The sequence below is a fragment of the Lentinula edodes genome (genome assembly GCF_021015755.1).
Source record: "Lentinula edodes strain Le(Bin) 0899 ss11 chromosome Unknown C8R40scaffold_22, whole genome shotgun sequence".
Classification (NCBI taxonomy): Eukaryota; Fungi; Basidiomycota; class Agaricomycetes; order Agaricales; family Omphalotaceae; genus Lentinula; species Lentinula edodes.
The window spans coordinates 650456-678338 of NW_025764328.1; the positions used below are offsets into that span (position 1 = coordinate 650456).

Sequence of the window (27883 nt, forward strand, 5' to 3'; positions counted from 1 at the left end):
TCACCGGTGTCCAAATCGAAGTGAGGAGGTGGGTCACGAGGAGATTCAGAAGCAGCACGACGTTGGGGTTGTTTCCCCGTACGGCGGGCGATGGCTTGGAGAATTGGAGAATCAATTCGAGTAGTAGAGCGGCCCCGAGCCGGAGCGACCACGGGGGGTTGTCCACGGCGAGGGGTCAGGACTTGAACAGGTTGTCCGTCACCAGTGTACAAGGTACTGTACTCAAATTGTTGTTCCTCTTCCATGGCTTCAGGAAGAGTCGACGTAGTAGGGACTGTAGCTGGACCGAAACCGCGATTACGGCGACGTGGTTGACCAATTGCAGAGATAGAGTCGGAGAATGGGGCAAATGATTGGGCTGTAGTGAAGAAAGTGTTTTCTTCGGAGTTAGCTCTTGATTGAGCTCGAGTTTTCGGAGGCATAAAAAATGATATGTCAGTACGACGTTAACGGATTGAGTTTAATTATACTGTTAAGATCATGTACACCGTGTAACCGTGCCAAGGCCACAGAGTGTCTAAGTGCGGAAGACGAATGGGACAGTAGTGAAGTTATTAACAACACCGCCGTTACGCCGTTAGTCCCCGGAGAGCGAGAGTAGAGAGAGAGGAGCTAAGTAGCAGCCAGGTCGGAGCGGCGGTATCGCCGATGACGAGGAGCGGACCAGAGAACGTCAAGTCCTAAGGTCGAGGAGAACGTACTTCGAGGCGTTGAGCCTGAAGACTTAGAGAAGAGTTTAAGTTGAGAAGGGAGATCTAGGTTGATCTAAGTTGATAATTAAACTGAGGAACTACAGTAGCGTACAGGCAGTATTTATATCTACGGAACGGCGCATCGGTGCGGAGCGCCAGACTAACTACTAGGAGCTGTACGAGTAGTACCTGCAGGGTAGAGTAAAAGACAATAAGAAGGGACTAGAACGAAAGGGTATGTGTAGCGAGAAAGAACAATAAGAGTGAGATTACAATAACGAGTGGATCTTCGGAGTACCGAGCGGCGGAATGGAGGCCCGCGGCATGGACTTGACAGGCTGCAAGGGGGGAACGTACGACATTGTGAGCAATTGCACCTGAAGAGCCCGAGAAAGATGCGGCAGAGTTGAGAGAATGCGGAGGTGTAGCCGGAAGGAGAACTGGTTCTTCATAGTCTAACGCTAAGCTGGGAAGATGAAGACTGGGTGCAGTCGAAGTAGATGAGGCCGGAGCATTACGGCGTGAAGGCGTACTCGAAGATGAAGTAGTGCGGATTTGGGAGGGTGTACTGGGCTGCGAACGATTCCTCGATCTTCTTCCATAAGTTCGGACAGGAGGAGGAGGGGAGGAAGGTCCAAAAAGCTGAGACCTTGAAGAACGATTGGGGGTCGAGGGGACGGACTTTTTAGTGACTGCCGGGGAGTTGGTACGCATGCTAAGGAATTGAGTAAGCACAGGTGAAGACGAAGCAGAAAAGACGCTGACCTGACAGGAGATTGAGTGAGGAGGAATGATACCACCAGAGATTTGAGCTGTTCTTCAAATAGTTTGCTCATTGCTCAAATCACAAAGGCGTAGTGACATGGATGCTTTGTCTTCAAAGTAGAAAGCATCAGAATCGGTCAATAAGCGTTGAGTGTCCATATAATCGCCTTTGAAGCCTTTGTATGACAAAGCGCCAGAATGAATGCGGCGGCGTCTATTTACTGAAGGCCTTGTAATGATAATCCCCATTGTCGTTATCTTCTTTGGCATTGGCTGTCCCGCAAATTCTCGCCTCTAACCTCTAGCCTGGGACAAAGCAAGTAATACAGTAACCTTATCATGAATTCATAGATCGATTTCTCTCGACTCGATTGAACGTATATACAAATTTCGAAGAATATTAGACGTTCTCTTGAGCTGCATCAATAAGATTGGTCAACACAAGTGAAGCATCTGTAACGATGGTACGCCATTCGTGTCCCTTCGCGCCTTCCCTATCTGTTTGATCTCCCAATGCCGTCCCCCACCATTTGAGGCAAGCAAGCACACTGAGCCAGCCGTTCTTCCCGCTCCTATCGAGATTTCGCCATCCCTCCAGGTTACTGGCCAGCTCTCCGGCATCAGGAGCTTGTTGAAGCTGTTTCCACCAGCGCACAAAACACTCGCGAAACCGAATAAGAGCGTCGTCCGTCTTCAGTTCGGGTTCGTTACCCCGCCTGTCATACCTACAGTTGAGTATCCATTTGCTAAGTTCCTCGGGCCTATTTTGGCGTGCCAGACCTCTGGTTGAAGATGCCCAGCCTCTGGAACATTCGAACTCGACCCATTTCTTGAAAAGGTTGGCATATCCTTCACCTAGATTTCGATTGAGGTATTCAAATGCAGCCGGAAACCATTTCTGAGCGTTTTTCGATTTCAACGCATCTTCGGGGTAGGTCATAAGCTGGGAAGAGTTCATTTAAGATGGAAAGGAGATTGAGGTTGAAACGAGCATACATCGGATGTGGATTGGACGCTTATCGGAACCGCATCAACAGCGTACGCACCCTCTATGTTGAGGCCAAGACCCTGCATAACCAAACTTGCGTCGTTCCGAACTGGAGCTGTGGGATTCTTGGAATGCAAAGCGCGCTCAGCCTCCGTGAACAGACTGAAATACACCACATACCTGCTGGTCTCTTTTTGGGCCCTCGTTGTTGAGGGATGAACTTCCACAATCATTCGGGGGGAAAGCAGGCAGGATAGACTGCGACTGATATTGAATGAAAAATGACATCAACGACAGATAAGTTCTAACCTGGTCATCCGAAGGAGCCTCTTTGATGTCAACGGCATTTGTAGGCGACACCATGGTACGATCAACGCCTCTGTCGATGGGCTTCGATGATTTCAGAGTGTGCAGCTCTCCTTCGAGCTCGTTGATGCGGCGTTGCAATCTCTCTGCTCTGATTTCTGCGGCAGTCTTCTGTTGGAATAGCAGTCTCCTTTCGTCTTCAAGAAGTTGTATTTGTTCAGAGTCGCAGTTCTACAAAAAAAAGTGTATTCAAAGTGTTCATGGAAGAATATCCGAACTCACCATCAATTCATCCAATTCGACCTCCGCCTCTTCCAACAAACGATCTTTGTTGAGTAGCTGCTCCTCCAGTTCTCGTGCCTTTCTAGAGGGTTGTTCGACCAGTCGTACTTTCTAGTTTTGGGATCATCAATAAAAACTGGTTCAAATAGCAAATGACTTACCGGGTACCGTCCATTGCTGATAGACATGCTGTGGACTTGAGAGGCACTTCGTTTAAACATGAGACAAGGGAGTTCGAAGGAAAGATGAGTGAAGAAAGAAGGTGAATGGAAGAGGAAATTGGTCAAGAGCCGGACAACGTACCCGATACAAAGGTTGATGTAACAAAGGGATAAAGGGAATTCAGTCGTTTGAGCACATATAAAATGGTCTTTTTAGGCAGACTTCATACTTTCGTCTGGATCCTCCACTTTCTTCACCCACCGTCGACAGCGAAATGGGCATGCATCATGTTACGACCCCTGACAGACATGTAAGTACAAACATCATACGATAGAGTTCGAACACTGACCATTGCATAACCACGTAGACCAGCGTCAAGGGCATTCGCGCTCGATTGTATCCCGCCAACAGCTTGTCTCCCAAAACCGTCACAGCCCACCTTAGAGAAAATACTCGTCTACCCACCAAAGATCGATTTGTCTTTTCCGGAGATCTTCTTTCAGGCTCGAGACTTCAGCCTTACATCCATGACATCGTGGTGACTGTCCGTCATCGTGGTACATCCTTCAAATACTTGGTGTTCTTTAAGAGGCACAAGTTGCTTCCGCCGAACCAATGCATTCAGAACTTGCAAGGAGGACACATAAATGGCGATGTTCTACTAGTTGCTTGTGGTAAGAAGGTATCGGTTAGAAACTTGCGAAATCGATTGGAGGTGCAAGCGGCTGATAAAGCCATTAAAAGGTGAGTAGTTGATGATGACGGTCGAATATCAACTGGACTGATCGGCCTCATTAGACTTGCGGAAGCGCTGGATCCAATCGGAACCCGGCGTCGGTTCCCTTCCACCCTCTCCTTCGAATAATCGTGCATTCATCCCTTTAGTTTAATACTTTCAAAGATTTGTATACCCTTCACATAACTTGCATTTGCGTATACTTCGTATTCACACTCCATGTATTATTATCATACATACTGCGATCTTGAAAAGCTACTTACTATACGGTAACCATTTTACTACGAGGTGCTACTTATAATCTATGAGACATAATGTATTTTGTTATATTAGAAACAGCATACATATACTGGATCGCTGGATTTAGCGCTAGGACATTACGAGCAGTGTTTATTATGACAATCAAGGTGCTCCTGGGGTGTGTACAAAACACCAATGTCCCGACTTTTGCCTTCTAATACCATCGTCATCGACTTGAATGATAATCTATAGGCTCTATTACCAGTACAGAGCAATACATAGAAACATTAAGTACATTATCCTGAGCCTAGCTCGTGTCCATCGCCTGATCTTCGGGTGCATTAGGTTCATATCCGCTAAAGTCATACATCTCAATATTATAATCCGCAAGCTTGAGCTCCAACAAATCATGTGGCATAAGAGCAGACAAATATTCCTCACGATAGAAACATCGAGGAAGTCCAATAGGCGGAGCCCGGTGGTCGACTTTGTCGGTTCGTATTCGTGGAATGCGAGCGGCACCCGCTCGGTGGAAGAGTGATGTTTCCACCCCAGGAGCACTGTCCGCAATCTTGTACAGGTTCTCGATATTTGGTTCCCTCCAATAAAGCCTAGATACCTTTTTGACATTTTGTTTCATCATGACACCCTCGACCTCCAAATCAACTGTTCCATCTTCCTCTTCAGACTGACCCGCATCCTTGAGTGTCTCAGTAACCAAGAGAGCATGGGACCAGAACGCAACACCTGGTTGATCACCGCGCTTTCGGCATGCCTTAATCATGAGCGTTGCAACGTCTGAGCGAGAGGTCCGTTTCTAAGAACCGTTATCAGTAATATCAACAAAATCGTAAAAACCACGTACTGCATGACGAAGGCTGACTTTGGCGTTGCGTGCTTTACGGTCATTGTCAGCCAGAACAAGGCGCAAAACACGAGATTCATGAGTTTCTCCTGGCAGAAGTCGAGCTTTTATAACCTGCTTGAAGATATCATAGAATCGATCCGAAAATAGGTCAACCCAATCGATAGCCTCTGGCCCAAACCGGTTGTCTTTACAGTTCATAACAATTTCTTCTGCCTTGGCTGCGAATTTGTGAATCAATGCACGATTCCAGGGAGACTTCTTCATCGTCTTTGTGTCGGGTGCAAATTTATCTATGCGGGTGTTGCGTAGCTTGGGCCCGTACTTGACAGGATCCCTGATGTGTAGTTCCTGCCTTTCCTGAGAAATTCCATCTCTAGCAAATATGGCCCAGATCCGCCGAACATTGAAGCCTTCATACAACAGGTCTCGGGCAAGCATCTAGTGGAGGCATTAATTATAAATTGCTTGAGGTTTGTGTAGATCTTACATTGACATGGACTTTCACTTTCACTGGATCGTATTCCACGAAACCCTTCTTCTCCCACAAATCCTGAACCCTGCTCTCATCTGTCTCATGTGCATCTTCCTTATCTAGAGGATACCCCTGTTCCTCGTCCGATTCACCGTTGTCGTCCCCATCGTCGATGTTTATCTCGTTGGGTTGGGTTGTATTTCTGCTTCCGGAGGGTGTTGGCGTATCGCTTGGTTTGTCTGTATGAGCGGACTAGATACACAGGTCATGGTTGAAGGCAAGGCTTGATATAACAGTCCACATACAGAGCCCGAAGAGAATTCCCTTTGTTTGCCTTTGTCAGCGGACTAGAGAGGTACCAATTGTAAGGACATAATTTTGCAGTAGAAATCCACTGACCGAGCTTGAGCTTTCGGAAAAGACATTCGGCTGTTGCTCGTCGTTAGCATCCTCATCGAATTCATCATCAAGATAGGAGGTTCGTCGTCGTTCACTGCGCTTCTGAAAGGTTGTATTTGTCAACCTTTAACTTTAAACAGGAAAAGTTGCAGATGAACCTACCGACTTGAGGTAAGGTGATGGTCTAGGGTTCTGCCAGGGCTTCTTTTGCGGACTAGCATTTTTGGTGAGCGGAGTCATTTTCTTGGCAAAATATCAGAGAGGTTTTTCGCAGACAGTCCAATCAGCAATTACCGAAGATTTAGGCAGTGCCCAACGTGGATAGTCACTGTGAATTCGATGCAGTTCGGCTTGTACCGGGGCATTTGCTAATGTTCTTCCTAGTCCACCTAAAGCGCGAATGTCATGTATGATGGTTCCGTTCATTGGTTCCGCTCTTGGAATTGCGGAGCTGTGAGAGGGGGTTGATATACGGACAATTGGCACTGGAGGAGGAACCGTAGTTGCGTGATGACTTGATACACCAGTCGGAGATGCCGAACTTGATCCAGGAGAGAATAGGCGCTGGCCACCTGAGACTAATGACTAGGGTATTGTTCAATTGTTTCAGAGGTATACAATAAAGAGCGTAACGACACACCTGCAGCTCTCGTTGGAGCTTTCGAATCTCAAGACTCTTTGCCAGATTATCTTGTTGAAGAACAGTAACTTCGTCCGGCAATGTAGTAACCATGGTTGCCTTGTAATGGCTCGTCAGTACTAAACAGACATGGACAACATTCTCAAGAATACCTGCGCACTGTTCACCTCCAAGTTCTCAATCATAGCTTGTAGACGAGCATTTTTCGTGTTCAGACTTTCGACGTTTTGATCTTTTGCAGCAATCTGATCGCGCAGATTTTTTGATTCCGCTATGACCTCGGTCCTCTGTTGTAGTGCAGCTTCAAGTTGTCCTTGCACTTTTTGATGCGCTAACTGAAAATAAATGACTGTTTCAACTATTTGGTATGGCAATGGTATCTGATAACACACCTTTGCTTTATCCAACTGGCCAGTCAGAATATCGAAGCGGGGCTGCGGGAGAAAGAGTAAGACGATACCAACATCTAATGGGCAAGTGCATACCCTCGGGATCCAGAAATCTTCATTATGCTTTTCCTTATTCTAAACAGGATTCTCGATATATCAGGGTGAAAGCAATGATGATTTTATTCTCACCTTGAGGCTTTGAAGTTCGAGATTATGCTGCTCCACCTGTTGGACCAATATCGCCTTCTCGTCGATGTATTGTTGGATTTTCTGAGCACCTGCGGCCTGGTCCTCCACCATCTTTGCCTCGAGATCTTGTATCTTCTGCCTGGCCGCTGCGGACTCATCGACCAACTTTGCCTTGTCATGGTCAATATCTTGGATCCTTTGATTAGTTGCAACCGCATCATCCTTCGATTTTCTCTCCAGTTCCTGTATCTTCTGTTTGGCTGTTACTGCCGCTTCACCTAGTTCCTGTATCTTCCGACTGGCCACCGCTGCCGCGTCGCCTGATTGTTGGACAAGTTCTGCTTTCTCGTCGACAAGGTTTTGAATCATTTGGCTAGTCTTTGTTGCATCGTTCATCAGTTTTGTTTCAAGCTCCTGTATTTTCCCATGGGCCACCGTTGCAGCCTCCCCCAATCGTCGGACGAGTTCCGTTTTTTCATCGACAAGACCTTGCAGTGTTTGAGTAGCTGCGGCCACGTCGTTGGTCAACTTTGCCTCAAGCTCCTGTATCTTCCGACCAGTCACCAACGCCGTCACCTCTGACTGTCGGACCACCTCAGCTTTCCCATCGACCAGGGCTTGGATCAGTCCTTTGGTCGCTGCCGTGTCAGTTGCTAGCTTTTCTTCAAGATCCTTAATCTTTCGATGCGCCACGGCCGCCATATCCTTTGACTGCCGCTCTAGCTCCGCCTTTCCATTGACGAGACTCTGAATCGCTTGATTAGCTGCAGTTGCATCGTTCATCGATCTGGTCTCGAGCTCCTCGATGGTCTGCCTCAATACTGCTGCCGCCTCCTCGGAGTTTCGGACCAACTCTGCTTTTCCGTCAACAAGAACTTGAATCGTTCGACTGGATGATATTGTATCGTTCACCGATTTTTCCTCAAGCTCCTGGACCTTCTGATTGAGTTCAGCATTGTCCATGCAAGCTTTCTGTAACTGGCGAGTCAAATCCTCGCGATCCATTTGAGAAGAATGCTTCTCCGATTGCTAGAAGATATATGGTCATATACAATAGCTGACACGAAACGATTATATTCATTACCTGACAGGCATTGTTCTGTTTACAGACATCTTGAAGTTCTTGAATCTTCTTTGCTTGACTTTCGTTCTCATTGTTGAGGTTTGCAATGGAGGACTATCATATATAAGTATAAAAATCGCAATGAGCAAAAGCTTCACTAGTACCTTCAAAGCCTCGTGATCCTCCTTTAGAATATTGAAATCATTCTCTAGCTGTTGATTATCTTCCTCGACGGTGTTTCTTTCCCTCTCGGCTTCAGAAAGCTTCGATTGTGCGTTGGAAGCATTGGTGCTCAGCTTGCGATTATCCTCCATCAACGTTTTGATCTTTTCCGATGCCCTCGAAAGCTTCTCGCCTACATCTGTGTTCTGCTGCGTCAAGGTTCGTATATCGTCGCGTAATTGAGTGGTTTCAGTTCGAAGACCCGACAAGTCACTCTATATTTATATCATAAGCAGAAATATTGTTATAATCGCAATGGTGTATGACTTACACCCGAAGTTTCTAAGGATTCTTGGAGGGCTTGCTTGTCAGCCTGCGAGATTTCTTGTAAGCATTATCATGTTATACCCAAAGATATATGAGATATACCAGCACAACTTGAATCGAACTTTCCAAATCTTTGCAATTACTAAGACTAACATCCAGAGACGCCTTGCATGGACTTCAGCTAAAAATCTACACATCGGAACGTCAAATTACCTTCAGCTGAGTGATATCTTCATTCTTCAATTTGTGCGTTAGATTTTTGAGAGTTTCCTTGGTGTTCTTAGTGACAGTGTTAGTTAAAGAGGCACATAACCTCGCAACGTAACATAAAATATCATACCTGCAAATCCGTATTTGCGGTCGAAAGTACGGTGTTGGATTGCACTAAGGCTTCCATCTGCAGCTTGAGATTATGACATTCCAGCTATGGAAAGTTGAGCTTCTGCGATAATTTGAGCGGCCCTCGATCTACCTCTAGAGTTTCAACATTCGAAGTCTGTTTGAGTTCAAAATTTCAGGAGCTGTAGACTTTTTCAGAGAGGATACCGAAAATTACCTGAGAAGAGTTTCGTATCTTCTCAAGCTCAGTCTTCTGAGTAGACAAATGTTCTTGCAAATCTTCTATCTTATGGTCCTTGTCGAAAACACGATTGATCAACTCAATATTCTTCTGCAAAAGCTACGACCCAATGTACTAATCAGCCAGGTGTCACGAAAGATATAGCACAGTCCGAACCTCCTTATATTGGCTGTCCAAATCTTTCGCCTTCGCCCATACTCCTTCATTCTGCACTTCAAATTGCTTCTGAGCATCATCGTAATCTGCTCGTATATCCATGAGTTCTAATTCCAGAGCTGCGACAGCGGTTTCCTTTGATTCAACTTTTGAAGCAAGTGACTGTATCTCCCGATTCCTGGAGCTGATTGTGTTCTCTAAATCATGGATCCTCTGTCTATACTGAGGATCCATTTCAAAGGTAGACAAGAATCGTATCTTTTCTCCTCTCGAGGTAGTTCCCTGAAAAGTCCATCTCTTGGCAAGTTTGCGGGTGATAAACAAAGGAAACACACGTCGATTTCAGGCTCCTATTATTGACTAGTGGTTTAATATGTTTTGCATGTCAGGAACAAGACCACTTACATCGATACGCATTGACGATCCACCGGTAATTGTTGAACTTGATCCATGCATCGAGACATCGGACTATGGTAGGAATTTCAGATCCAAAGACTAGAGAGCAAGAATATAGATACGCACAGTGCTAGTGCTCTGCAACGTGTCAATATCCATCATGCTGGTAGGATGGCGCCGTTTCTTACGATGACTCTGAGAACTTGGCCCGTCCATTGTTTTCGAAGATGAATATGAAAGCAGGAACCAGGCAGGAACCGTCGACACTGGCGTCGAATCAGTCCCACGCTTGTCCCGGGCCGATCTGCCAGCTAGAGTATGCTGAAGTCACTGCTCCTGGTACCGTCTTCCTTGAACTTTCAATATGGTATTAAGGTAAAATCAACTACTCGTACGCTGTAGATAACATTGCCCATCGCCGGCTTTACGGAATAAAATCTGCCGAAGGTTACCTGAGAGTCGGTGCCGACCCCTCAGCTTCCGTCTACAGGGTTTCCATCGGGTAGACATCGTCCGCTCTTCGCCCAATTTGTTTCTTGGCCGGGAAAGTAGATTAATAACAAAGGTAAAAGCAAATGGATTCTAGTATATTTCTGACCCGGAAAAGGCAATGTTGTTTGAAAGGGAAATGGTCCGGGAAGGGAGAACAATCCCAGTTCCTTTCTCCCTTTGGATAAAAGGTGGAAAATGAGACGTTTCTTCGTCGTAAAAGGGAATTAATCCCACTATCAATCTCAGGGAGGATATTTACTGGGAAAGGAAATAATTCGCAGTGTATTTCTGCCTCGATATTTATGTACTTTTTTAGGTAGAAAAGATACCGAGAAAGGAAAGTTTTCCCATAAAAAATTTCAGCCACTTTCTCAGCAGGGATTTATCGCCCCCGACGCAGTGAGTGGAGCCTAGTCAGTATTTTCAACGACGGTATGTTCCTGAAGTGCCGCGGAATGGTGCATATTTATCCATTTCATCCATCCAAGGTGATGGGTTCCTTAAAATTATTGACAATTGATTCACTGGGACCTACTAGCGTACTCTTAGCCTCTTGCCGATAGTTTGGTGAAGCCAATTTTCTCATTGTACTTCGTCCAGGTCGTGTACCATTACAATGCATGATCAGTCATTCGCACCATAACCCAATTTCAGGACAATTTATCTAAGGGATCGATAACTGTACCCATCTGAAAGTAACAATAATTTCAGAACTCGCTCATCAAGAAACCATGAAAAACCATACCTTTTTCACAACCTTGGGCAACGTCCCCCTCTGGAACCCGACCCTCGTATTCCACTCCGGGCCTAATGGCTGTTGCATTCTACGATCGAATTGCGTTTTGCTAGTGTAAGGGTACGGAAGATCCGGTACAAGATACTTGGACGCTTTCTTATCCCGTTTTTCGGAAATGATGACATGCGCTTTGTGGTAATCAGCGCGAGACTTGGGGTCGACACCTGCGATCTTTTTGATGAGGTGGGGTTTGGGAGCGCCTTTGCGAACACCGATACCGCCCCAAGAACCCTAACAACAAAGGATTAGCAATCAGATAGCACTGAGAGATCATGAGAGCTTACCCAACCAGGAAGAGTTGTATCGACCTCTGTGGGGGCATCCATAGCTATTTCTCGGCGTTTAGCTTCTTCAAATTCCTTGAAAACGGAGTTTATCAGGAAGCTTGGAGAAGACAAGTGGGATACGGACCTTGACTACATTATCACCCGCAAAGGCGCGAGCGACAAGTTCCCTTTGCTCAAACGCTTTAGTTGCCTTTGACTTCTTCTTTCCCTTCATCCGTAACATCTTCTCCTGATCTTCGACCTCACTATCATTACTACCCGAATCGTCATCGGAGATCTGTGCTTTACCCTTCTCTTTTAACTTGATATTGTTCTTGGAAGCGGTGACTGCAGACGTTGCGGGGGCCTCTTCATGCCCTTTCGAGATCTTAGGAACTGCGAAAACGTTCTCCATCTCAATCTCAACAACAGCGTCATCTTTCACACGAGCCTTCTCTTCCTCAGTCTTCTTGTTCTGCTTTTTGAGCTTGTGCTTCGATTTTGTGGTCTGTGAGCTATCTTTGTCCACAACGATTTCGTTCGTTTTCTTTGGGCCAGCTTTGCCGGCACCGCTTGAGCTGGACGGGACGAGCCATGGATTTACAGAAGCTGAAGTACTTGTTGTCGCATTCGAAGAGAACGGCTGGGAAAGAGCAGGTCGGGACGAGTGCTTTTCTGATGTAGATATTAAAGGTGATGGCGGCGTGGGAGTTGGGAAGTCTGTGGATTTCAACGTCGAGCTTGAGGTTTCTTCTGAGGCCACAGAAAATGTTCGAGTCGGGTGTTCCTGTCATAAACACGTCAGCAATAACCCATGAGATATATGGAGGAGACATACTGATCCTTTGGCCGTAGGTTGCAATACCATCCTACCTCCTGTTCTGGAAACAATAACACCACTGTCAGGGTCATCCTCAGTGGATCCAACTTCGCCATCGCTGAAGTGACCCTCATCTCCGCCCATCTCCTTGACAAAGTCATCTACAATTCGACTCGTATCCGCTTGTTTGCGAGCCATTGCATCCTTCATAAACTTCATTTCGAAGACGCTATTTCCCTTCTTCCCTGCACTTTCAAGGGGATCCGCATCTGTCTTACTAAGAGCTCTCAGTTCGTTGAAGGCCGACTCTACACCAGCACCTGAGTCATCCTCGCCGTCATCTTCACTCTCGCTCTGACTGTCGTCGTCGTCGCTTCCTCTTCCTTGAATTTTCCTCCTCAGTTTCTCTCCTCTCGATAACATCTCCTCAATCTCCTGCCGACCACCCCTAATATCATCATCGTCACCCCCTTCCCCATATCCACCGCGACTCATCATCTTCTTGGCCCACTTGCCGGTATTCTTATGCTTCAACGTCGCCCTCTCCCTAGCTCTTTCCATCTCCAATTTTAGACGACGCTCCTCAGTAAGCTCCTCCTCACTACCATCATCGTTCCTATCGACAGCTTCCTTCTCTTTCCTTTTCAGCCGGCGGTAGACCTTGCTTTTGATCTTTTTCACGCGCTTTGCTTTGACTTCAGCGCGGAACATCAGCTCGCGCATTTGTCTAAGTTCTCGACGACGTTCGGCAACGTCTTCTACGGAGATAGCGTTGGTTTTGAGGATGTTTTCTTCGGTTTCAAGAACGGAGGCATCTGTAGCGAGGTTGGCAGAGGAAAGGAGGGATGAGATGGTGGTCTCGAGGGCGGTCGAGGGCTTGAATAATCGTTAGCTACATGTTACGTATAGAGTCCGGATGATTATACCTTGAATTTTGCTGCAAGCTCCAGATTGCTCACTTTGCCTTGCGGCTGAGCTTGCAGCGGGAAACTGAGATGGTCAGCTTCCGAGATACGCTTCATTGTTGCGCTCCATTTGTCTACCTCTTCCTTTGTCTGCTCGTATGCCGCTTCGCGGTCGAGACGTTCCTGGGTTCTCTGGGGCAGTGGTACAGAGAGCGTTTGCGGTTTTTTCTTCTTCCCCGCCGAAATGGCATTTCCTCCAGATTGCGATTGCAGAACCTTGACAGACTTTTCCAAAGAGCTTTGACCTAGCGGTGACAGGAGATCATTCAGCGACAGACCTATTCCGAGATGGGATCAGCTTGAGAGTGTTTGGGGGAGTTTGGAGCAAATTTTACCGGCACTCTGCGTCCTGAACTCGCTCTCTACTCCAGCTTCGGTGCGTTCTTTGATGACGCGACGTTTTCGTGAATGTTCAGGTTCTTCGCCGTCCGCTTTGCGTTTCCTAGAGCCAGACGAAGTAGGATCAAGGGAGGAGATGAATGTCTGCAGGTCGTCCAAGGTTCCATCAGCTTCGTCCTCGGCCTCTGAAAGAGAAATTGATATTCTGTCGTCTTCATCTACTTCGTCCTCGTCATCGACCTCTTTTTCATCTTCTTCATCCGCTTCATCTGCGCTATCTTCCATTCCCTCATCACCTTCTTTAGATGACACAAAATTTCCCCGAAATGACGCCGGAGGTGCATCGTTGTCCTCATCGTTGAGAGGTTCACCTCTTCCATCCAGGATGTCAAGGACATTGATGAATTCATCATCTTCGCCGGACTCTTCTCCGTCTTCGTTATCTGCATCTCCATTATCCCGCTCAGACTCCTGCGGCTCGGCATCATCTTCATCTTCATTGAGATCCACATCAGCGAAAGTAACGGATACTTGCTTGCTAGCCTTCTTCTTCAACACCTGGGCATTGGGTCAGGAGAAGTTGTGACAAGAAAACGTTTCGTGTACCTTTTTGGTGAAGAATCCAGCAAATCTCTCATCGTCGTCATCGTCAAACGCAGCATCGCTATTAATCTCTTCGTCATCCTCACTATCAATCTTCTCGTCCTCCTCGTTCTCTCCGATTAGCCGTGCCTTCATGCGTATATCCTCCATGTCATCTGCACCACCATTTCCGAGAGGACCAGCGTCCATTTCCTCATCCCGGTCAAGGTCCAAAGCAATCTTGGCCCTTCGAACCTTTTCAGGAGCGTATTCGTAAACATCTTCAAAACGACCAGCGGATTTGGCTGCTTTGCGTTCGTGTCGTTTCGCATAGCCGCTAGCGGCAGTAGCAGCTGAGCCTTTGCGTTTAGAGAAGCTTTGGTTCTTGAAGGTGGGTCGTGACTGGTTATTAGATGATGTACGACCTGAACGAGCCATGGCGCGAAAGTGGAGGAAAAGTTTTATAGACGCTTTTACTATATCAGGAAGTACATTCCGGCGCTTAATCCAGAGTCTCCTTTGGAGTTTGGATCTTTCCGCTTAGCCCCATGTTCTTAAAAGTGTGACAAGTCCCAAGTTCCTTCATTGACGTCTAGAAAAGCGGGGGAAAAATGCAAGCTACTATCCAGAACATTCAGATGCGGTTCTATGATATAATTCCGAATCACTCACAAGGTCGATACGTTCAATCGCCACAACAAAAAGCTAAATAATTTCTGTCTAGTCAGATAAAGGATACGTCTCATTCCGGTCCGCGCAATTCAATGTAGCGCAACAAAGGTAGTTCAGCATCTCTCAGCATGGCCGAGTTTCCGGAAAACATTGTTGGAGAAACTTCATCGACGGTATTCAACTCTTGATAAATACCCTTTCAGCATGCGTATCTGATTGATTTACAGAATGGCGAAATTATGCGTTATCCTTGAGGTTAAGCATCGTTGAAATCTAGTTAATTTCCAAGTACTGATTCACTCACACAAAAAAGTATGATAAGGTATCGTATGCTTGGATATACTCGGATGTTCTCAAGGTCAAGGAAAGTTATTATATTGAAAAAATGAAGACTATGATCTAACTCTAGATGAAATTTAGATATAGCAGCAGGCTTACGCGTATGGACCGAGGCTACCATAGGCTTCAGGTATTCAATCTCGAGAACAGTAAATAATGCGATGCCCCAAAACGTTGAGTCAAATGATTCACGTAAATTCGCAAGGAATGTCTGCCACTATACTCAAAGAACAATACCCTGATTCTCGAATCATCTGTATATGCGGAGATGAAAGTATGGAGGATATCACTCTCGGAATTAAACAACCATGACCCAAAGTGCCGCATGATTGTTCAAGTGACCGTATTTTCGTCGTCGGCCTACTCTTATCAAACCGTATAAGAAGAGCCATGAATCTCAGTTACAGCTTATAGTCACTTCACTCAAGAGTCGCCTATACAAATTTCGCGCATACTAACATGTCTACCAACAGCAAAAAGGGATCTTTGATCATTGCCGGGTCTGGCATTGCGTCCATCCGACACATTACTCTCGAAACCCTCTCTTACATCGAAAACGCGGACAAGGTCTATTACATCGTCACCGACCCTGCTACGGAAGCCTTCATTCAAGAGAAAAGCAGAGGCAACTTTGCTGACTTGACCATTTATTATGATAAGGACAAGTCTCGCTATGAAAGCTACGTCCAAATGAGCGAGGTGAATGTTGGCTTTCTTTTCTGGATCGTGAATGAGTTCTGAACTCAGCATTGCTTCTAGGTTATGCTACATGATGTTCGGGCAGGTATCCAAGTCGTCGGAGTCTTTTATGGCCACCCTGGTGTCTTTGTTTCTCCCTCGCACAGGGCCATTGCGATCGCTCTTGACGAAGGATTCCATGCTAAAATGCTTCCAGGCATTTCGGCCGAGGACTACATGTTCTCTGACCTCGGGTTTGATCCTGCCATCCCAGGATGCATGACCCAGGAGGCAACTAGCATTGTGATTCACAACAAGGTGCTGGACCCTACTATTCACAACATTATCTGGCAAGTTGGGAGCGTTGGCGTTGACACAATGGTGTTCGATGTGAGTGGACTATACAACTATTTGCAATTGTTATCTGAAGGACTCACCGCTACTCAGAACGGTCTATTCCACCTTCTTGTAGACCATCTCGAGAAGTATTTTGGCCCGAATGACAAAGTCATCCACTACATTGGAGCTGTTCTACCCCAGTCCGTGACAGTCAAGGACGAATTCACAATTGCAGAGCTACGCAAAGAGCGCATCATCAAACAGATCACGACTGTCTCTACATTCTATGTGCCACCCCGTGAAAAAGCACCAGTTGTACAGAGTCTTCCGGAGGTACTCAAATCCAGATTCACTACATCTATAGTCTCCCCCATCGCCTACGGAGAATTTGAGCATAACGCGGTCAGCCGCATCGCGAACCATAATATCCCTGTTGATCATGTAGAACTTCGGGCGTCTGCTGCGGTACGGAAGTTCATGATCGATCTTGCACTGAAGCCAGATCTCCAGGATCGCTACAAGAAGGACCCAGTTGCTGTGACTAATGCCATTCCAGAGTTGACCGCCGAAGAGAGGTTTGCTCTTGGACTTGGAAAACCTGGACCTGTCAGTGTCATTATGCGTGCAACTAAATCAGACCTTGCAGCTGGAAATTTCCCTACCTCTGAAACGATTGCTGATTCTGTTGGATCGGATGGGCTGAACGCTGTTACGTCTCTTACTGTTGTTGTTGTGACACTTTGACACACTTTGATCAGGCCTTTTTGAGGTATTAGACTTCCACAGTAAATTTGTAATTACGCCTCGAAATTTTCCCTTTTTGTTCCTGTTAGTTTGCGCTATGGCTCGCAGAAAACATGTCCATTCTCTTACCGCTGCTACAATTCCTTCTCATTTATCTATCTGTGTAATGAAACTTTCGTTCCAATTCGCGCTCCGAATACAACGCCAATGCATATTTCGGCTCAGCATATTTCAGCATGGTAAGGTATTCCTTTTCTCCCCAAACCACCATGGAGTACACCTCTCCAAAATATGAGGTTCAAACACTTCTTTTCTCCATCATATATATCTTTGTTCCCGCTATTCTCTTAGCATGCGTGATAGCATTCAGATGCCCTACCTGGGTTCGTTTGCTGTTCTTTGTGTGGTACACAAGTCACTTGCTACAGGGAATGTCACTCAGAACAGGAAATTCTTGGGTCGACTATTCGAATGGCTCGACTCTGGGTGGAGAGCTCACAAAAACATTTTACTTGCTATTCCTTGTCAACCCGGCTCGGGATTGGTCTCATGGATCGGATGCAGGGAAAAGGATTGACGGTCGACCTTGGTGGAAAAGGGTATATTGGTGTCTCTGTGCTGCGTATACTATGCGTGGCGTTGGATGGAACTATCAGGTTAGTCGACACCCTCTCAGGCTAGTATCTATTTGATCTAATGATGTATATGCTGCAACAGGTTCCCGGTGTCCCTTCTCCTTCCAAGATGAACCGATACATGTTTCTAGGGTGTACAGCTCTGCGCGTGGTAACAGCTTATCTTCTTCTCGACTTCGCGCAATATTCCATGCAGGCTACTCCATTCTTCAATGACCCCCAAACTCGTACATCCATGCGATCATATAGTTATGCTCTTCAGGCTTTCTATATGCTCGTATGCTTTTCAGTCCCGTATGGGGCGCTGAGATTCTACTACTATACCGGGGCGTTTCTTGCCGTCTTAACTGGATACTCATCGCAGGAGGATTGGCCAGATCTTTTCGGAAACTGGTTCGATGCATACAGCGTAAGAAATATGTGGGGGTACGGATTATTTTCTAATGCTGCTTATTTTGGGGACTGATTCGACGCTCCCACCTTTCCTTTACAGGAAAACCTGGCACCAGATGCTGAGAAGGGTGAGGATATCCGCCGTTGTCCTCCATATTGTCATTTATCCCTTTTTCTTCATTTAGCACAGCACTTCTTTCGGAAAAGCCGCCACGAAACTTTTAGGAGCACGTCCTAGATCCGCTCTATCCCTCATCATCCAGCTCTTCACAGCCTTTCTCGTGTCAGGAGTCATGCACTCATTCGGGGACTACACCGTCGGTCTACAACACCTCGGAATCACCTTACCCTTCTTCGTGCTACAGCCGTTCGCCATCCTATTCGAAGAACTCTTCATCTTTGGCCTCGTACATCCAAAAGCACAGACTTATCATATCTGCTCGCTACCTTCCCCGATAAAGCGATTCCTTGGGTATATTTGGACGCTCTCGTGGTTCACATATTCATCTTCGTGGTATATTGATCCTATCGCTCAAGCGGGGTTCGGTAAAGATGACATTGTGCCCTTTTCCCTTGTTCGTTTCGTTGTTCGACTCGTTTATCAGCACGAGCGGACCAACCTACTATAACGATTTACAGGGTTGTTCTTCGATAGCTATTAGATGCCAGTTTCGGTGCTAGTAAATGTGTACGTCTCATTAGAGGGACATCTAAAGCTCAATGATGCTTTCTTCGGGGGGCGCACGAATCGAATCGTTGGAAATGCTGGGCAGCGGACTTTTTCCGGAAGGTACTTAGAAGGAGCGGCCTTTACGTGGAATTTGCAGCGCGCCCGAGTAGAAGTCAAGTAAAAGTAATATAACCTTAACTTTCACTCATTTTGGAGTACGGTAAACCTCGTAGCCATCCTCTCCCCAGATACCCCCACTAAATGGACTGGACAGGTTTTGACGACTTCAGGATGAATGCTGAACTCGACCGCATTCTCTTCCACCTCCACTTCATCGTCCTGCCCAGTTTCCTTCTATCTCTGATCCTAGCATCATATCGGACTGTTCTCCCTCGCCGTACACATTACGTCCTCTTCTCCACGTATCTGGGGTATCTGCTGTATTCAATCAGCACTCACACGTCGCAATACCGAACAGAATATGTCTGGATCGATTATTCTATGGGATCGGGGCTAGGGTTTTGTGTTTTCAATGCTTTGCATATGCTCGTGTTCGTTGATCCCCTGAACGAGTATCGGTATAGGAGTGATGATCCTCGAATAGGCCCATTCAGGCTTGAGTGGCCAAAGAGGGTGTATTGGGTTTGGCGCGCTGTAGTGTCCTTGCGTGGTATAGGGTGGAATTATCAGGCAAGTGCTTGTAACTTTGTTCTCGTTTCCTGTTCCTGACCCGATGGATAGGCACCTGGTCTTTCCACGCCTCGATATCGCACTAAGTTGAAATTTTGTCTCTACGCTCTGCAAAATCTATTCTTCAACTTCCTTCTTGCTGATCTAGTACAGATCATCCTACAGGAAGCACCTTTCCTCCGAAACTTCAACTCACCGTATGAAGCGAATGATTCGATTCGCTCCCTTCCGTATCTTCAACGGGTAGTCTGTGTAGCTACCTGGTTTCTCGGCGGATACGCTGGGATTCGTTTCTATTATTTTACTGTGGCGCTGGTTTGTGTGAGTCTCGGGGTCTCCGACCCACAAAATTGGCCGGAGGCTTTCGGGAGTTGGAAGCAGGCGTATAGCGTAAGGAATTTCTGGGGGTATGCGCCATTGCCATACAAACACTCAGCATCCGCCAGTGTCTTATCTACGATTTTACCTTAGGAAAACTTGGCATCAGTTTATCAGACGGGTGAGTTCTGACCGCAGTCTTTATGATCAACCCAGTTCATTTAAATCTCCGCCAGTTCTGCGTATCTCCAGGAAGAAAACTCGCCAAAATGCTCGGTGTAGCACCCAAATCCCTCACCGCAGCGTCAATCCAACTCTACGTCGCTTTCTTCGTCTCGGCTTTGTTGCATTCTCTAGGCGATTACATGGTCGGTCGAGATTACGTTGGGATATCATTTCAGTTCTTCTGTTTGCAACCTTTGGCCATCACGTTTGCAGAGCTTGTCAAGATTGCTGCACTGCGACTTGGATTGAAAAATAACTTGTCCAAGCCTTCCACTCTACCAGTTCGAGTATGTACTCCTGCTAATGCTAGGGCCACTGTGAAGAGAGTGTTTGGCTACATGTGGGTGGTGTGGTGGTTTACGACGACGGCGCCGTTCTTGATCGACCCTGCGATGCAAGCTGGACTTCATAGAGATCTGATATTTCCGCGTTCCCCTATACGATCTGTTGTCAAAATGTTGTTCAGTGAATGAATTAGGAATCTTCAATCAATCAACGTCTGTCAAAGCATGACTTTACCATGTCTGTTCCTCATTCCTCATCCTTTGCGAGCCTACTATTGGGCATCTATGAGCAGGAAAAGTCTATAAATGCGTGCACAAGGGGGTTTTGCGTTGGGAGAACTTCGTACCTGTGCTTCCCCATGCTCCTGCGGCGGGCCAGGGCGGGCCCTTGCATAATCCTCAGGTATTGCAAATTCATGACTGGTTCCAAACTGTTCAATCTAGGGAGGGGTAGGCTGGGGTAGGGAAGGGTAGGGAGGGGTCTATGTTTTGAGCACATAACGACCTATTAACGACACCACTGGCGATAGCTGGTGATACGCGACCGTACATCACCCAAATATGGACTTTACTCCATCTACTATGGTCCCTATGTAGTCGAGGATGTAAAGCATACAGAGGCTTGTAAAATTGTTCTTATCATTTTTCAACATTGAAAGCCATAGTGATGATAAAAGCTCTATCCTCCTGTCCTTCCCAAAGTCGTATCCACGGTGACCCGAGGCAGGGCTTTGGCATAAGCTGGGGACGAGTGAGGTAGAGACGGGGAGGGGTCTCTTCTTCATTTCTTAGTGTATTCATTGCCTAGTACACTCCTCCAACAAGTGCTGCAAGAAAGTTTCATATTGTGTTCATCGTCACGGTCATCATCTTCCTCTTGCTGTTGCTGCAAGAGATGAACGGCGTTGAACGACATTGATGCAGGCGGCACACTGTACACTTCGGTTAAACAATCTATACTATCTATACTACTTACGGGAAGTCATCTACGTTACGATGTAAGAGGATGTAAGTTACAGCCAGCAGTCATCGCTTCCACATTTTACTACTGGTATCCGACCGGTACGTACCTGTACGTATCAGCAGGTACTAGCATGTACAGGCATGTACAGTGCATGTACCCCTATGTACCCTCATGTGCCCAGTATATAGTTTTACCCCTAGCTAGGCTTTGGATGGTTATCAGCGGCGGGCAAATGTACAACTATATATACAACTGCTGATCCGTCGCTGTAGGTCGTTGCCCATTGCTGTGGCAATATTTTGCAATAATAATCTCAGGTTCTCTCAGGTTCAGATAGTTGCTATTGGCAGTTGCTATCCTCGCTTCCTCGCATCTTTCCGAAGTTTATGATCAGGTCTGAGGGTGCGCCATTTTCAGTTCTTATAAAGGATAGCCAAACCTCCCTTTTCAAATCCTCAGAGCTGGTCTCTTACTGCCTCCACGCACAACTTATCACAAACGACTTTGGTGTTGTGCACCTGGCAATCATATCAAACAATCTCTCACGCCGCTGAAAATCTAGGATGGTTCTGTCGCGTTCTGTTCTCATCGCCTTCCTCGTGCTTGGCACTGCTTTTGTGCTCGCTGCCCCCGTCCATGAGGGTTCTAAAACAGGAACAGTCCTAGCATCTCGATGTGCAGTCAACCAACCCTTGAAAGGTTGGCATTTTGTTTCAACCTTGTTCACAACTCAGAGTATGTTTTTTCAGGTCAGCATATCGCAGGTAGTAGACGTAGCCCGCCGGACCAAGGTACGTTGAGACCTGTTATTCACTACTGCAAATTTCCTCTTATTGCTTTAGATGAACACCTTCCGATTGATTTCCTTGCGGGTCTTCCACAATCGGCGCTTCAGAGCATGATTTCACACATCCAAAACACTCCAGGATATGTTGATTGTAAGATGATTGTGGACAAAATGATCACAGACTGGAGGGCAGATCCCAATAATACAGAGCTTAGGAGTGAGATTGCATACTACTGGGACAAGTTTGTACAAGGAGGCAAAGGTACTTACTTCTTTGCTTCTGAGTCTGTGTTTTTGTTGTAGCCGTTACTGACTAGGACTCTTCCTTTCAAAGGTTTCACGCAAGAAGTTGCTGAAATGAGACAGAAATCCGAGCATTATGGAGACTCAGCCAGATGTGCGTGTGTTCTTTTTCACGTCTTAGTATCATCATATGAACTACCTCGGTCTAGCTGGTTAATCCGGTCATCAAGCGCGCACATACGACGATCTCGATCATGCTCACAGGAGTTAAGATTGCTTTGAACGTAGCTTTCCAATGACCAATTTTTGTTGTAGCCTGCCAGTGTATGATATTACTTCGTTGGGTATTTCATCAGGAAAAAATGAACTCTATGGTGCATGTCACCTAACTGCCACTACCTGTGTACTAGCGTGGGAATATTACATAAGCGGCAAAATCGCCAGCTCATTATCAGACACGACGTGCGGGATCAGTGCGGGATACACTAGAATTACGCGTACACAGTCAGGAGTGAAATCCATCAAATTATCATCTGCGAAAATATGATCACTGAACCATGCTGAATATGGTAGGATGGTAAAAAGGTTGAGTGGTGTTCTCTGTTCAAATTCCATATTATGCACTGCAGTGCATCCATTTTTGATCTCCTTCCAGACACTCCAATCTAAATTATTTGCATGGTACGTCAGGTTATATCCTAGATCCGGCCAAAATCCGGCTTCGCTCTGTTTTTCTTTCCAAATTTTATACCAGTGCACTTTGTGATCATTGAAGAGAATGTCATTACAGCCCTTTCCGTAACCATATGGAATTTGATTTTTTGAAAACCTGTGAGGTTGTGTTTGGCAAGATCACATGTCAAGTTTTCACCCTCAGTTTACTTGCATGTACTATGCGTCGATTCTCTGAGGATATGCGGGTTCGGGTACCATTAATGTTTTGGGAACAGCAGGTTTCAGTGAAGAATATCTGCTACCACCTCGGGATGAAGAAATCTGTTGTTTATCATATCCTTGCGCAGTATCGGGACCATGGATGACTTCAACCTGCCTTGTGTCGACAGGGCCGACCCTCTCTTTTGAATGACACCGATACTCACTATCTCTCTGCTCTCATTGATCTCCAACCTTGCATTCACTTGGATGAAATACAAGCAGAGCTAGAAAGATGTCGCCGAGTTCGTGTCTCAGTGCAAGCACTTGTACGTGCACTTCGGAAATTAGACCTATCTCGGAAGACTGTCTCTGTACGGGCACTCGAGCGCAATGACCTTGAGCGGGCACATTTCATGCTGCAGATAGCTAAGCTGGTGCCACGACCAGACATGCTCATGTTCATTGATGAGGCTGCTCGTAATGCCAAGACATCTCTTCGGAAGTATGGGTGTGCAAAATGAGGTCATCGCTGTGTGCAATGGAGGCAGTTTGTCCATGGAGAACGTGTGTCTATACTGCCAGCAATAACTCTTGATGGCATTGGAGTCAATAGAAACGATGTCGACAATGCGCAAATATCAATGAAAGTGTAGATGCACGTCTAAGAGAAGGTGATGCCAAATACAACCTTACAACTTTTCAAAAAAATCGAATTCCATATAATTATGGTAATAGCTGTAAGCAGCTCGCGAACAGTCCGTATCGTTTCTATTGACTCCAATGCCATCAAGAGTTATTGCTGGCAGTATAGACACACGTTCTCCATGGACAAACTGCCTCCATTGCACACAGCGATGACCTCATTTTGCACACCCATACTTCCGAAGAGATGTCTTGGCATTACGAGCAGCCTCATCAATGAACATGAGCATGTCTGGTCGTGGCACCAGCTTAGCTATCTGCAGCATGAAATGTGCCCGCTCAAGGTCATTGCGCTCGAGTGCCCGTACAGAGACAGTCTTCCGAGATAGGTCTAATTTCCGAAGTGCACGTACAAGTGCTTGCACTGAGACACGAACTCGGCGACATCTTTCTAGCTCTGCTTGTATTTCATCCAAGTGAATGCAAGGTCGGAGATCAATGAGAGCAGAGAGATAGTGAGTATCGGTGTCATTCAAAAGAGAGGGTCGGCCCTGTCGACACAAGGCAGGTTGAAGTCATCCATGGTCCCGATACTGCGCAAGGATATGATAAACAACAGATTTCTTCATCCCGAGGTGGTAGCAGATATTCTTCACTGAAACCTGCTGTTCCCAAAACATTAATGGTACCCGAACCCGCATATCCTCAGAGAATCGACGCATAGTACATGCAAGTAAACTGAGGGTGAAAACTTGACATGTGATCTTGCCAAACACAACCTCACAGGTTTTCAAAAAATCAAATTCCATATGGTTACAGAAAGGGCTGTAAACACAATAACCTATACATAATACATACACAAAACTCAGTTATGCATTTGTAGAAGATGTATAATATACAAGTCATAAGTAGAGGTCAAGTAAGTGCCAGTGAAATCTTGAACAATGTTGACAGCAACCATCGACGTTAAGCTTGATGACTTGTATGCTTTTGTGCAATAACGCAACAACTTTGACAGCTATTGGTGATTGAAGGTAGCTTGAAGCTTTGAGACTTGAAGACTTGGCAAGGATGTCTGTCAAAAGTGGGGTGACACAACAGGTGGGCAAGGAAAAGCAACATGGGGGATGAAGAAAGAGGGAGGAAGAAAGAGGAAGGAACGACGCACTGAACCTTAAATAGAATTTCTGATGTTAAAAAATTGGGGTCCGATTGTCATGTGGTGCTCGCGCAGCCAGCAACTGCAGGTTGGAAGGAGAGCAAACAGAAGTGGATTTGGATGCAAGACCATCTAGATCTCTCAGATCATACGCAGGGCAAATTTACATAGATAGACACAAGAAAGACTGGTGATGGAAAAATATCATCTCTGTCATTTGGATCAACAACCATAAAACCATTTTGGTATTAATCCATTCTTAAGCCGTTGCCGTGTAGACAGGCATCGACTGAATAAATCAATGTAGAATTAATGTTCAAATCTTTACGCTACAAATGACATCCGCTAACTGTAACGCCAAGAAAGCTGCAGCAGCTCGTGCTCGTGCAGGCCATGCATGACAACATACCTTTCAGACCTTGCGTGAAAATATGCCAAAGGCCTTGGCTTCAATCAAGATTGAGTTGATTCGAAAGTGGGAGCATCGGGCTTGGAGATTTATTGATGCTTACAGTGATGGATTGGGGGCTAAAGATGCAGTGACCCAAGTAAAGAAGTTCAGCTCACGTCGCTATACTTCTCACCGTCGCATTCCTGAATCAATGGCTCGAGCAATGGATCAGTAGATAAATATTGCCATATTAGGGAATTACTATATTACATAAGATTACCATAAAGAGAAATGGCAAAAACGGCCCCATGATTTTTCTGAAATTCAACTTGTTCCAAAATCCCTCTATCTATTTAGTATCTTTTCACAAGAGGAACACAGGATTCGTCTACTCCTTAAGGCTGCTCCCACGCTTGTGCACAGGTAGTGGCAGTTAGGTGACGTGCACCATACATGTATAAATATCCAAACAATGCTGGCCAGCGGCAGGGCCTGCTACCACTTGTAAGTAAAATTCTCCTGCGAGGAGGTCAATATATAGAAAGATTTTGTCAACTACACTGCTGCACGGTTCTTTCAAAGAATTTTATCATTTTTTCTTTCGAAAAAATCTTAGTGTGCAATGAAAAATTTCCAAGAACGAGCAGGCACACATTTGGTCTGAATTTTTGAAAGTCAGCACTTTCAACAATCTATCCATATTCTTTCGAAATATTTGAATAAAATAATGGCATGTATGAGCCTGTACAATACTGAAAATCAGTAATTATTGGTTCTTTTCAATTCAACCAGCTCAAACCAGTTCATCCTTTTTTCCAATAATGCTATACATACATCAAAAATTTCATTGCAGAGTGTCTATATACTACACTAGGATCTACACTACCCACATGAATATTAGACTGATGTTAGAGAGAGTGCCAACATTTGACTTGAAGAATATAATAATATGGACTCATAGCGATGTAAGAGGAAAAGTAAATTCTTGAAGTCAATGTCAAGTCCTTGAAGTTGGTGAGGCCTTGAAGTTGATGCTGAGGTATTGAGGTTGTGTTAAGATCATGTACACCGTGTAACCGTGCCAGAGGCCACAAGGTGTCTAAGGGCGGAGGGTTGATTGGGACAGTAGTGAAGTTATTAACAACACCACCGTTAACGAGCTTGCCTCGTTTTTGTGTGAAAGAGAAAGGAAGGAATCTAATGGGCACTCCAACCAACCAATCCAATACACAATATGCGAGTTCACTGCTATCAAATTTATTTAATAGCAAGGGGTAGTGTTGGCAAAGGTTCTGCAAAGCTTTGAGAGCTAAGTAAGAAGCTTCGATCAATCAATTTGAATCGTTCTAAGGATTCGATATATTTCTTTGATTAAGGTAGATTCAGCACGATTTGTGCTTTGATTGTATTGATATGGGTATATCAAGAATTGGGGGTTTGAATCAAAGTAAATTAAAACTGAAACACACAGACCCCTACGGAGGGCTAGAACTATGTGCTGGCACAACCACACAGCGTGATTTGCCCTTAAGACCAACAACTGATCCTAAGTTTGAAGAATACCCAACAACTGGATATACTTCTCGCAGTCACAAGGAGCAGAACACGACGTTCCTATACTCACAAGTGCCGGGCCCGAATGGCTGCTAGTGAAGAGGTTTCAGTCTGGCGGGAGTGTGTCTTTCCTTTTTACGGATTAGCACTGCAACATCGTCCCAAAATCACTTGTATTCCAGATACATTGGATCGCTATCTCTTTCAATAGACACCCATTGTGCCTATACTCTATCAAGGGAGTTACGCATAGTATTCATTTAATTGCATTCTTCAATATTTTCTACTTCAGGACTCTTTGACATTCATTTGATATGTCTTCGGAGCCTCGCAGTACTTCGATCGTTCTTCTAGTCATTTTCTTCAACCATGCAACTTGATTGGTCTATTAGACTAAATCGCAGTCTTTTAGATTAATGCATGATCTCGTTCTAGAAGGAGTATTTGATAATTCCTGAGTTCTAGAAAGTCATTTTGAGTCAATCCTCGGCTCATGGTCACTTGAGTAAGTTCTTCCAAACTCCTGCCAGTGTAAGGTCCAATAAGAATACCCTTGGTATGTCATACGTGAATGGTCATCCTTCGGATGTAGTCCGAGTCTGGTATAATCCTGCTTGACAAACAGGTAGACTGCTATCCAAAGGTAGTATCGGGGATAGGTAAACTAACCAGCTTGTGGTAGTATGGGTATATGGTCCCTTCAACTTATTAGACTGATTCAGTATTGACTTTAACTGTCAATCTGGGTCTCAATTACAGTCCTCTCGATACAAATCTATGCGTGAAAATGTCACAATTCACAGCATAGACGTCTAGCCAAAATTTAGGTGTGTCACTGTTATGCCACTAGTTCCCGGAGATCGAGAGTAGAGAAGAAGAGAACCAGAAGCAGCCAAGTCGGAGCGGCAGTAACACTGACAACGAGGAGCAACCAAAGGACTTATAAGTCCTAAGGATAGAGTAGAGAGTACTTCAAGGCGACGAGCCTGAAGACTAAGTTGGAGAGGAGAATCTAAGTTGATAATTAAACTGAGGAACTACAGTTTTGTACAGGCAGTATTTATATCTACAGATCGGCGCATTGGTGTGGAGCGCCAGACTAACTACTAGGAGATATACGTGTAGTACCTGCAGGGTAGAGAAAAAGACAATAAGGAGAGACTAGAATGAATGGGTATGTGTAGCGAGAAAGAACAATAAGGAGAAGA

General features: G+C 45.6%; 11 protein-coding genes across 11 annotated transcripts; 6 read left to right on the top strand and 5 right to left on the bottom strand.

Moving 5' to 3' along the window:
- Positions 1 to 569: 569 nt before the first annotated feature.
- C8R40DRAFT_1171821 (uncharacterized protein) lies at positions 570 to 1528 on the bottom strand (the record flags this gene model as incomplete). The annotated part of the gene is made up of 3 exons (XM_046231770.1): positions 570 to 680; positions 1050 to 1407; positions 1458 to 1528. 3 exons carry the CDS (start codon positions 1526 to 1528, stop codon positions 570 to 572), a joined length of 540 nt encoding a protein of 179 aa, XP_046085377.1.
- A 329-nt stretch (positions 1529 to 1857) lies between these two features.
- C8R40DRAFT_1171822 (uncharacterized protein) lies at positions 1858 to 3221 on the bottom strand (the record flags this gene model as incomplete). The annotated part of the gene is made up of 6 exons (XM_046231771.1): positions 1858 to 2400; positions 2454 to 2570; positions 2626 to 2709; positions 2755 to 2982; positions 3034 to 3144; positions 3195 to 3221. 6 exons carry the CDS (start codon positions 3219 to 3221, stop codon positions 1858 to 1860), a joined length of 1110 nt encoding a protein of 369 aa, XP_046085378.1.
- A 350-nt stretch (positions 3222 to 3571) lies between these two features.
- Positions 3572 to 3943, top strand: C8R40DRAFT_1047878 (uncharacterized protein; the record flags this gene model as incomplete). Its single annotated transcript, XM_046224465.1, has 1 exon — positions 3572 to 3943. A coding segment is annotated over one exon (372 nt), but the record flags the coding sequence as incomplete, so codon positions are not given.
- Positions 3944 to 4478: 535 nt separating this feature from the next.
- On the bottom strand, positions 4479 to 4955 carry C8R40DRAFT_1047792 (uncharacterized protein; the record flags this gene model as incomplete). Its single annotated transcript, XM_046224461.1, has 1 exon — positions 4479 to 4955. The coding sequence occupies one exon, from the start codon at positions 4953 to 4955 to the stop codon at positions 4479 to 4481; it is 477 nt and encodes a 158-aa protein (XP_046085380.1).
- Positions 4956 to 5138: 183 nt separating this feature from the next.
- C8R40DRAFT_1013024 (uncharacterized protein) lies at positions 5139 to 5420 on the bottom strand (the record flags this gene model as incomplete). Its single annotated transcript, XM_046222889.1, has 1 exon — positions 5139 to 5420. A coding segment is annotated over one exon (282 nt), but the record flags the coding sequence as incomplete, so codon positions are not given.
- Positions 5421 to 10696: 5276 nt separating this feature from the next.
- C8R40DRAFT_1110280 (Utp14 protein-domain-containing protein) lies at positions 10697 to 14523 on the bottom strand. The gene is made up of 8 exons (XM_046228320.1): positions 14097 to 14523; positions 13487 to 14048; positions 13113 to 13429; positions 12205 to 13062; positions 11512 to 12153; positions 11385 to 11459; positions 11050 to 11331; positions 10697 to 10993 (listed from the first exon to the last, which is right to left on the bottom strand). Exons 1-8 carry the CDS (start codon positions 14508 to 14510, stop codon positions 10955 to 10957), a joined length of 3189 nt encoding a protein of 1062 aa, XP_046085382.1. The 5' UTR covers positions 14511 to 14523; the 3' UTR covers positions 10697 to 10954.
- A 578-nt stretch (positions 14524 to 15101) lies between these two features.
- On the top strand, positions 15102 to 16962 carry C8R40DRAFT_335406 (tetrapyrrole methylase). The gene is made up of 5 exons (XM_046234748.1): position 15102; positions 15165 to 15232; positions 15289 to 15782; positions 15843 to 16151; positions 16209 to 16962. Exons 3-5 carry the CDS (start codon positions 15543 to 15545, stop codon positions 16842 to 16844), a joined length of 1185 nt encoding a protein of 394 aa, XP_046085383.1. The 5' UTR covers position 15102; positions 15165 to 15232; positions 15289 to 15542; the 3' UTR covers positions 16845 to 16962.
- A 151-nt stretch (positions 16963 to 17113) lies between these two features.
- C8R40DRAFT_1047703 (membrane bound O-acyl transferase family-domain-containing protein) lies at positions 17114 to 18501 on the top strand (the record flags this gene model as incomplete). The annotated part of the gene is made up of 4 exons (XM_046224457.1): positions 17114 to 17500; positions 17562 to 17905; positions 17973 to 18000; positions 18058 to 18501. 4 exons carry the CDS (start codon positions 17114 to 17116, stop codon positions 18499 to 18501), a joined length of 1203 nt encoding a protein of 400 aa, XP_046085384.1.
- Positions 18502 to 18926: 425 nt separating this feature from the next.
- Positions 18927 to 20295, top strand: C8R40DRAFT_335369 (membrane bound O-acyl transferase family-domain-containing protein). Its single transcript, XM_046234747.1, has 5 exons — positions 18927 to 19093; positions 19147 to 19232; positions 19386 to 19639; positions 19704 to 19731; positions 19787 to 20295. The coding sequence occupies exons 1-5, from the start codon at positions 19075 to 19077 to the stop codon at positions 20246 to 20248; spliced, it is 849 nt and encodes a 282-aa protein (XP_046085385.1). The 5' UTR covers positions 18927 to 19074; the 3' UTR covers positions 20249 to 20295.
- A 999-nt stretch (positions 20296 to 21294) lies between these two features.
- Positions 21295 to 22487, top strand: C8R40DRAFT_1110305 (uncharacterized protein). The gene is made up of 5 exons (XM_046228321.1): positions 21295 to 21722; positions 21773 to 21814; positions 21866 to 22072; positions 22145 to 22207; positions 22263 to 22487. Exons 1-5 carry the CDS (start codon positions 21587 to 21589, stop codon positions 22268 to 22270), a joined length of 456 nt encoding a protein of 151 aa, XP_046085386.1. The 5' UTR covers positions 21295 to 21586; the 3' UTR covers positions 22271 to 22487.
- Positions 22488 to 25134: 2647 nt separating this feature from the next.
- C8R40DRAFT_1047720 (uncharacterized protein) lies at positions 25135 to 25356 on the top strand (the record flags this gene model as incomplete). The annotated part of the gene is made up of 1 exon (XM_046224459.1): positions 25135 to 25356. A coding segment is annotated over one exon (222 nt), but the record flags the coding sequence as incomplete, so codon positions are not given.
- Positions 25357 to 27883: the final 2527 nt, after the last annotated feature.

What these genes read in the sequence shown, in the direction of transcription:
- C8R40DRAFT_1110280 (XM_046228320.1), bottom strand. Translation starts at nt 14,510, where the DNA reads ATGGCTCGTTCAGGTCGTACATCATCTAATAACCAGTCACGACCCACC. An exon ending in CTGGATTCTTCACCAAAAAG is followed by an intron (nt 14,049 to 14,096) that starts GTACACGAAACG and finishes CCCAATGCCCAG; the next exon opens with GTGTTGAAGAAGAAGGCTAG. An exon ending in ATACAACTCTTCCTGGTTGG is followed by an intron (nt 11,332 to 11,384) that starts GTAAGCTCTCAT and finishes CTTTGTTGTTAG; the next exon opens with GGTTCTTGGGGCGGTATCGG.
- C8R40DRAFT_335406 (XM_046234748.1), top strand. Translation starts at nt 15,543, where the DNA reads ATGTCTACCAACAGCAAAAAGGGATCTTTGATCATTGCCGGGTCTGGC. An exon ending in GCTACGTCCAAATGAGCGAG is followed by an intron (nt 15,783 to 15,842) that starts GTGAATGTTGGC and finishes CATTGCTTCTAG; the next exon opens with GTTATGCTACATGATGTTCG. An exon ending in TTGACACAATGGTGTTCGAT is followed by an intron (nt 16,152 to 16,208) that starts GTGAGTGGACTA and finishes ACCGCTACTCAG; the next exon opens with AACGGTCTATTCCACCTTCT.
- C8R40DRAFT_335369 (XM_046234747.1), top strand. An exon ending in GTATAGGGTGGAATTATCAG is followed by an intron (nt 19,233 to 19,385) that starts GCAAGTGCTTGT and finishes GATCTAGTACAG; the next exon opens with ATCATCCTACAGGAAGCACC. An exon ending in AGCGTAAGGAATTTCTGGGG is followed by an intron (nt 19,640 to 19,703) that starts GTATGCGCCATT and finishes ATTTTACCTTAG; the next exon opens with GAAAACTTGGCATCAGTTTA.
- C8R40DRAFT_1110305 (XM_046228321.1), top strand. Translation starts at nt 21,587, where the DNA reads ATGGTTCTGTCGCGTTCTGTTCTCATCGCCTTCCTCGTGCTTGGCACT. An exon ending in ACGTAGCCCGCCGGACCAAG is followed by an intron (nt 21,815 to 21,865) that starts GTACGTTGAGAC and finishes TTATTGCTTTAG; the next exon opens with ATGAACACCTTCCGATTGAT. An exon ending in GTTTGTACAAGGAGGCAAAG is followed by an intron (nt 22,073 to 22,144) that starts GTACTTACTTCT and finishes TTCCTTTCAAAG; the next exon opens with GTTTCACGCAAGAAGTTGCT.